At 56.2% G+C, this 8266-nt stretch overlaps 1 protein-coding gene and 1 long non-coding RNA gene across 4 annotated transcripts in view; one reads left to right on the top strand and one right to left on the bottom strand.

The window, feature by feature from the left end:
- Positions 1 to 2000, bottom strand: part of LOC110221486 (uncharacterized) — a 16424-nt gene extending 14424 nt beyond the window's left edge. For 2 of the 3 annotated variants that reach the window (XR_013485193.1, XR_002328125.2), the window contains exon 1: positions 924 to 1361. This is a non-coding gene — a long non-coding RNA (uncharacterized LOC110221486). Of the gene's footprint in view, positions 1 to 923; positions 1362 to 1927 lie in introns of those variants that run through there. The other variant, XR_002328127.2, reaches the window with a different exon arrangement.
- Positions 2001 to 2378: 378 nt separating this feature from the next.
- On the top strand, positions 2379 to 5164 carry ZNF503 (zinc finger protein 503). Its single transcript, XM_021006155.2, has 2 exons — positions 2379 to 2702; positions 3506 to 5164. Exons 1-2 carry the CDS (start codon positions 2379 to 2381, stop codon positions 5144 to 5146), a joined length of 1965 nt encoding a protein of 654 aa, XP_020861814.1. The 3' UTR covers positions 5147 to 5164.
- The last annotated feature ends 3102 nt before the right edge of the window (positions 5165 to 8266 follow it).

Here is an 8266-nt window from a genome sequence, read left to right as displayed (position 1 = left end):
TCTTCTGCTTTCCCACCTCTAGTTTAGCTAAGTTTCCCGAGGTGACCTAGGATGTCCCTCCAGAGGCCATCAAAGCCTTAAGAAATCATACACAGGAAAGGGTAAGTATAGGTACATAAAGAAAGCCATGTACACCAGCACACGCCGTTCCCTCACCCCGACTCCCACTCCAAACACCAAGAGCTACAGTACACAGGGAGGAAACGCGGTTGCCTCGCACCCAAACTGTCAGAGTTCCCATAGTTGACAGGGAGAACGCAGTCCCCACAGAACCACTGCCACCCATACCCCACCCCGTCTCCTGACGGGTCACTAACCCATAGAGCTTCGGAAAACATGTCTGCAAACAATCAATTAATTCACCAAAGGATAGCCATTCTGTTGCTGAAGGGGAGACGGGGACCCGAAAACTTCCTTGGAGCTGAAAGGGATTTGGGACGCTAACTCTCTCCCTGACGATCCGTTCTCCCTGCTCTACCCAAAATTGACTTATCAAGATGCAGCGGAAAACTAGACTCGGGTAACGGTGCCAGGAAATGAAAGGGACCCACTCATAAAGCCCTCCGGCATACCCCCCAAAATTTAGCCTTCAGGGAATAGTGTCTTGAGGGGAGCGACTCTGAGTTTATGGCCCAGAAGCCTGAATGGACCGAGTGCTTCCTTTCATCTCATGCTTGGAACCAGGACGTGACGGGGCTGGGGGAGGGAGGGGGGAGGTCAGAGTCAATCCACCACTATCTCCCCACTGAACTCGCTACCCTGTGACGCATCCACAGAAGAACTCTCCCCAGTTAGACATCACTGTCCCCTTTCCCAACACCCCAGCTCTCTCTCCAGAAACCCACGGATCTAAGGAGAAGGTGCGAAGGCCCCTCCGCGTCCCTTCTCAGCGCTCTGAGATCGAATGCGCAGTTTGCTCTTACGATTTATTTTCCTGAAACAGAACGACATCTTTTTTCTTCTCTCAGTCTTTTTTCTCCACCCGTGAACCTCCTCTCCGCCCCCCCCCCATCCGCCCTGTTTCCATTAAGCGGACGCGACTGCTTTCCTTTTCCCCTCCTCCGGTTCCCTTTCGGTCTCTTCCTCTCTGTCTCTGTCTCTCTCCCTCTCCCTCTTTTTCTCTTCAAGTCGCACCCGCCTTGTAATCAGCAACAAAAGCTGACATAAATCACGGGCGGATTGACAAGAGCTGACAAATAACTGATTGATTGCGGTCGAGGAACATTGACAATTGATGGAGGGGTGGAGATGCCCGAAGGGGGGGGAGGGAGGGGGACAGGCAGAAGAAGGGGGGGAGCGGAATGTGTAACATAGGAAACATGTGATCCCCGCGCTTCCCCCAATCTGGGCTCCCCAGCCTGTCACATGGATAGGATAAGGGAGGGGAGTTGGAGTGGGCAAGGCCAGCAGAAGCCGCCGTCGCCGCAGCATCAGCCATAGCTCCTGGTTTCTCTGGCGCGGAGCCTCGAGAAATCACAGGCGGGCGGGTCGTCTTCCTACAGCACCCTACTCGCACAGTCCAGTATTTTTCCTTTTATCAGGGGCCTCGGCGAGTTCGGCTAGGTCAGGAGAAGAGAGTCTTTGCCCCTGATCTTTCCTGGAGCTAACTGACAGAGCCTTAGGATTCACAAACGTATTCTTTCCTAAGGACCCTCATCCTACTCTTCACGCCCCTATCCCGCCCCAGGCCCTACTCTCGGTTCCAGTTTGTTTTCGAGCAAGAAAAAGGGGAAGAGGGAAGAAAACGAGGGAGGCGTCCGACTGCAAACGGAAAATAAACCCCATCCCGTCCTCCCAGCAAAAACAAGGGAGGGGATGGGGAGGGGGAGCTGGAAGGAGGGATCTGCCCATTAAAACCAGTGCGGAGAGTCCCGGCGGCGGCGGCGGCGGCGCGAGGCGCGTCACATCCCTTTGACCCTCCAATCACCTCGGGCTCCCATTTGATTGGAAGGCGGCAAAGGCTTTAATCTCCCCCTAGATGCAGCTGCTTTTGAAGTGAGTTTCCTCGCCAGAGCCCCGTCTGGACGGGCAGCGGCTCACATCGTACCCAAGCGCAGCACTGGGCGGCGGGTCGGAGAGGAGCGCAGCGCCGGGGAGCAGCCAGTGGCTACACGGATAGCTCAGCGGCCCCACAAAAACAGCAGCGGCAGCGCCTCCTCCCCAGCCACGGCTCTTCTCCGAGGCCCCCCAGGATTATTCGTTTCTTGCCGGAGGCGCCGAGAAGGCGCACTGGACGCCTGTGGCGGCCGCTCCACCTCCTTCTCTGCCTCCTCCTCCCGCGTCTCCTCCTCCTGCTCTCCGGGCGAGCGCGCAGCCCCGAGCCCGCCCCGCGCCTCCCGGAGCCCTCCCCCCGCTGCTCCCATGCGCGCGGGTGGGTCATGAGCACAGCGCCCTCGCTTTCTGCCCTGAGAAGTAGTAAGCACAGCGGCGGCGGCGGCGGCGGCAGCGGTGGCGGAGGCGGTGCAGACCCCGCCTGGACCAGCGCGCTCTCTGGAAATATATCTGGCCCCGGCCCCGGCCCCGGCTCGTCCTCGGCCGGTAACACCAAACCTTTCCTTCACGCCGTGCCCCCCTCGGACCCTTTACGCCAGGCGAATCGCCTGCCTATCAAAGTGCTAAAGATGTTGACGGCACGGACGGGGCACATCTTACACCCAGAGTACCTGCAGCCTCTGCCCTCCACTCCTGTCAGTCCCATCGAGGTAAGTCCCCCCCCTTCTCCTCGTCCCCGTCTTTATCCTCTCTTCCTCGAGATCATTCCATGAACCCATACTCGAGCCACTGGCCGGCGGGGTTTCGTTCTCCTTGGAATGGGTATGGGGGGGGAGTGTCCAGGGTGATTCAGCTCCCATGGGGGACAGAGCTTCCGCAGCTGGAAACTAGGTCGGAGAAGGGGAGTGGGGCGCGGAAGTCAAGACTGGAGAGGTTTAAATGGACAGGGACTTGGAGGCCAACTTATTCCCCCTATCCCCGTTTTCGCCGTCCTCCCACCGCCACCTCTGGTTTTCCGGACCTTGGGCTGGAGAGAGGATGGGAGGTCCGATAGATTCAGTAAACACTAAGCGCCGAACAGAGGCTGATAATTGTAAATAGCCTCCGAGGCGCAGCCAGCCCGAAACCTCCCCTATACTGCGCCGCCCCCCATAAGAGAGTCTTGAGTCGCTGGTCGGGTACAGCCATATGCAGAAAACCACATTTTGAGTTTTTGCAAATCCAATTAGCATCACCCCCAGAATTTAAAAAAAAAAAAAAAAGGAAAGGGGGGAGCGACTATGTTGAGTGTAGGTGATGGCCGCACCTTTTCCCAGGGTGTTAGTTTCTTGGGATGGGGGTGGGGGGGAGAGGCGGTCTCTTCTTGCCCCTTCTGGGTAACCCCGAGGGGGCTCCGCGTGTCCCTGGAGGACTGAGGGCCTCAGGCTGGGGCCCAGGAATGGCTATGTAAGAACTAAGAATCCTAAAGGTCTCCTCTCTGTCTTTCTGTTTCCCTTCTCGTCTGACTCCGCAGCTCGATGCAAAGAAGAGCCCACTGGCGCTATTGGCCCAAACGTGCTCCCAGATCGGAAAGCCTGACCCATCGCCCTCCTCCAAATTGTCTTCGGTGGCCTCCAACGGGGGCGGTGCCGGGGGTGGCGGTGGCGGCGGTGCCGGGAGCGACAAGGACACCAAATCGGGCCCCCTAAAACTAAGCGACATTGGGGTCGAGGACAAGTCGAGCTTTAAGCCCTACTCCAAACCTGGCGCGGATAAGAAGGAGCCGGGAGGCGGTGGCGGCGGCGGCGGTGGAGGCGGGGGCGGCGGGGGCGGGGGCGGTGGCAGTGGCGGGGTCTCGGCAGAGAAGTCGGGATTCCGAGTACCGAGCGCCACCTGCCAGCCATTCACGCCCAGGACAGGCAGCCCGAGCTCCAGCGCCTCTGCCTGTTCGCCTGGAGGGATGTTACCCTCTTCGGGAGGGGGCCCCGAGGGCAAGGACGACAAGAAGGACCCGGAAGGCGCCAGTGGCAGTGGCAAAGGGTCTGGCGGCTCCTCAGGCGACGGAGGCCCAGGCGGCCTGGCTCACGGCCGGATTAGCTGTGGGGGGATTAACGTGGACGTAAACCAACACTCTGACGGGGGTCCCGGGAGCAAGTCACTGGGCTCAGACTGCGGCAGCTCTGGCTCCAGTTCAGGTTCCGGCAGTGCCCCAACCTCCTCTTCGGTTCTGGGTTCCGGGTTGGTGGCCCCAGTATCCCCATATAAACCGGGCCAGACGGTCTTCCCCCTGCCTCCCGCGGGCATGACTTATCCTGGCAGTTTAGCCGGGGCCTACGCCGGCTACCCTCCCCAGTTCCTCCCACATGGGGTGGCCCTGGATCCCACCAAGCCAGGGAGCCTAGTGGGAGCGCAGCTGGCCGCCGCCGCTGCTGGCTCCCTGGGATGCAGCAAACCGGCTGGCTCTAGCCCCTTGGCAGGGGCGTCTCCTCCTTCCGTGATGACTGCGAGTTTGTGCCGGGACCCCTACTGCCTCAGCTACCACTGCGCCAGCCATCTCGCCGGGGCAGCTGCAGCTAGTGCCTCCTGCGCCCACGACCCCGCAGCGGCCGCCGCAGCTCTCAAATCCGGCTACCCATTGGTGTACCCTACGCACCCTCTCCACGGCGTCCACTCGTCGCTGACTGCCGCGGCTGCGGCGGGGGCCACTCCGCCCTCGTTGGCTGGCCACCCTCTTTACCCTTATGGCTTCATGCTCCCTAACGACCCGCTGCCCCACATCTGCAACTGGGTGTCGGCAAATGGGCCCTGCGACAAACGGTTCGCCACGTCGGAGGAGCTGCTGAGTCACTTGCGGACGCACACGGCCTTCCCCGGGACGGACAAACTGCTGTCCGGCTACCCCAGCTCCTCCTCCCTGGCCAGCGCAGCTGCTGCAGCAATGGCTTGCCATATGCACATTCCCACCTCGGGAGCTCCGGGAAGCCCCGGGACCCTGGCTCTGCGCAGCCCCCACCATGCGCTGGGACTGAGTAGCCGCTACCACCCCTACTCCAAGAGCCCCCTCCCTACTCCCGGCGCACCAGTGCCGGTGCCGGCTGCCACCGGACCCTACTACTCCCCTTACGCCCTCTACGGACAGAGACTTACCACAGCTTCGGCGCTGGGCTATCAGTGAGGGGGGTGGGGAAGGGCGGGGAGGGAAGGAGGTTGGGGTGGGGTGGACAAGGGGTGGGTTTTTTGGGGGAGGGGAGAAAGCAGGGAAAGGCGGGGATTTGGGGGAGGGATGGGATGGGGGCCCGGAGGCATACAGATTACCCAGCAGCGTGGGGAAGATGGGGCAAGAGAGGAAAAAAAAATATGCAGTATATCTATCTAATCCAGCAACAGCAAGGACAGAGATCCGATGAACACCCCTCTTTCCCCACTTCTCTCCTCTCCTAAACTTTATAAAAGTTGAAAATATCCTTTGACTTTTTATAGAAAAAAATTGAGAAAAGTGTTCATCTGAGGACTGCATCGGAGGGCACAAGTATTTATTTATGTTAGCTCCAAGCGGACCCGTGGTTCAGAAGTGCATTATTTAGCCCAGACTCCGTAGGTGTAAAGGAGGAGGAGAAAAAAATTTAAAACTCGAAGGGAAAAAAAATGGAATCCCCCCTCCCCCCTTGTAGATTATAAATAAAAAAAACAAACCACCACAGAACTAGAGGTCTTCTCTTTAATGTTACTTTAAAATTGCTATGATTGTATTGTACGTTCTTATTTAATGTCTGATGGAAACGACAAATTTACATGCATGTTTGTTACTAAAAGAAAAAAAACAACTCGCAATTTGTCAGCTCTGGTTTCAGATTGCAATTATTTTTAAGGTGTATACCATTGAAAGAGAATGGGTATTTTTTTGTATGTATTCTGGAAGAAAAAAAAAAGAAAAAACAATTCTATTCCAAAACCTCATTTGCCTTATTTTGTTCTTTGAAAGGAACACTTAACTATTTTTAATTTCTAAGTCCACCCGCTAAGAAGGGGACAAGTAAGGTTTACGTCATGTACTAAAATAATAGACAATGTATCGCTTTAAAGATTAAAATTCCGTATATTTAATGTATTAAAAGGTTCTACTTATCTTTTTTTTTTAATAGAAAGAGCAAGGGGGGAGGCTTGACTCTAATCTATTTGCAGTCTCCAACGGCTCCTCCTCTCCTGAGCACTGGGTTAAATTCTTTATTTTGTTTTGGTTTTGTGAATTTGTGGTGCCGGGACGGGGCAGCTGTTGTTCTTGAGGGTGGGGGGAAGTAAACTTAAATTTGGGAGGGGAGTGCTCTTATCAATTTATTTCGTTTTGATTTTTTTTTCTCCCGCAGCCAGTGTAGTGAGAAAATATCCCAGGATATTTTCCCTCTCGTGTTATTAATTTTTTTTTTATTTCGTGTTTCAATTTTTCGGAAGGGAGCTGAGGGTGCCTGCATTCCTATGGCTCCTCTGCCGAAAGATGAAGGGAAATCACTCCCTTTCCCCTTCCATTCTCTCAGTCCTTCGGACAGCTCCGGGCGAAGGTTTGGGGAGAGTCCGGGAAAGAATTGTAGAGAGCCCTCCCCCAACAACCACGGGGAAATGTTTCCCTATCTTTTCTTTCCCCTGTGTGGGGACCCCAGGACAGGACAACCAAGACTTTTCCTCCCCCTTTCCTTCCCACCAACTTTTACAGCTCACCACTTCCCCTGGCCCCAACTAGCCCTCTTGTATAACATCCGGGCCCCAGCCGGTCTCTTCTGCTGAGCGAACTGGACTTCTCAATCTCTGCTGTGGTAGAAACTGGCAACCCTGGCTGCGGGAACCACGGGCCGAGCCTGGAACACAGGGACTGTGGGACGCTCCCGTCCACCTTTTCTAAGCCCAGAAAAGAGACGAGGCTCCTCTGTACCTTCTCTTGGACCGGGTCTAGTGTGGGGCAGCTGGGGAGGCGGGGGTCGGGGGGGGGAGTCGTCATAGAGATCCACTGCTCCCGGCGGGTTCTCAAGGCTCAACTAGATGGGCTCAGGAATTGGAGGACACCCGAAGCGCACAGCGATAGTGGGTTCTCCATTTGTGTCTTCGGGACCCTTCTCTGATCCTAACAAGAGCTCGAGGGGAAACTAAGCCTAGAGAACTCAAGTGGAAAAACCTGGGGAAAATCAAGCAGCAAAGCGGCTTTCCAGGTTAGAACCGATGGTTCCCCTTGTCCCCAGTCTGGCAGTTTGGGGCGCGCTGACACCTGGCTGCACCTGGAGGTGCTTTGCCCCAGGCTGTTTCTGGAAGTTAGAAGGGAGAGAACGAGGAGGGTAGAGGAGAGGGAAAAGCCCGCGGGGCTCGCAGCGCGACATCCCGCCTCTGCAGACTGCAGGCCTGCGTTCTGTCTGTCTTGTGCCCCGCGAGCATTGCTTGGGAGCTGCGCCCGGCCCCAAGCTCCTCCTTGGGAGTCAGACGGCGAAGGTAGCGGGAGAGGAACTGTCTTACGAAGGATTTCGGGCCTTTCCGGGGTATATGGACTGTTCTGGCTACTAATGTTGTTTCTTCTTATTTATTTGTGATTTCCCTCCCTCCCTCCCCTCGCAGCGCTCCCTTACGTCTTTCCCGGCTTGGACGTAAATCGACCCGCGTGCTTCTCTCGGAGGCCCCTGCCCCCGTGGGCCCTGAGCGCCCTCTTGCTCTCGGCCCTTGCCTCAGATCCAGAGCCCCTAGGCTTGGAGGGCTAACTTCTTTGGGGAAGATCAGCAAGGCCCGGAAGCAGATAGAAAGCACCTAGCGGAACTGGGGGCCGGGTCTCAAGGCACTTAAGGGTTCGGGTAATAATCGCTGCCTGGGACCAGGATGCCCCTGCCGTTCAATTTGAGTTTTCTTGGACATTTTCTTAGTTTTGGAGACGAAACCAGGTCTCGGGTAGCCTTGAGTCCTGGTGAACCCTAACCCTTCGGAAGAAAAAGAGGTCACTTTGTCATCCTTTTTATTCCCCACCCCAGACAGACCCCATACTGGGCGAGGGTGAAGGAGAGAAAATTCAGTTAGATGCTATATTCTGGGCCTGGACCTCGGCTTAAGCCAGTTCGGGGGCGGAGAACGCCACAGGAGAGAAGAGGGGCTGTGTCCTTTTTTAGGAACAAAGATGACCTTTCACTCCTTTCATCCACCCTTTTCCTGCTCACACTAATCTTCTAGCACAACATACATTTAGAATTTTTCTTTATTCCTCTTTTTCCTGGATGTCTCAGGAAGGGGGGTGGGAAGATTCCTTTCTACCCCTCAGTCCTCCCCACCA

The sequence above is a fragment of the Phascolarctos cinereus genome, unplaced genomic scaffold (genome assembly GCF_003287225.1).
Source record: "Phascolarctos cinereus isolate Bilbo 61053 unplaced genomic scaffold, phaCin_HiC Scaffold_3;HRSCAF=262, whole genome shotgun sequence".
In the NCBI taxonomy this organism is placed as follows: domain Eukaryota; kingdom Metazoa; phylum Chordata; class Mammalia; order Diprotodontia; family Phascolarctidae; genus Phascolarctos; species Phascolarctos cinereus.
Note: the sequence above shows the minus strand (reverse complement) of the source record. Positions and strands in the feature narration are given on the sequence as shown.

Excerpts from the sequence above, each read along its gene's own strand:
- ZNF503 (XM_021006155.2), top strand. The coding sequence starts at position 2,379 with ATGAGCACAGCGCCCTCGCTTTCTGCCCTGAGAAGTAGTAAGCACAGC. Across the intron at positions 2,703-3,505 it reads CTCCTGTCAGTCCCATCGAG|CTCGATGCAAAGAAGAGCCC; the intron begins GTAAGTCCCCCC and ends CTGACTCCGCAG.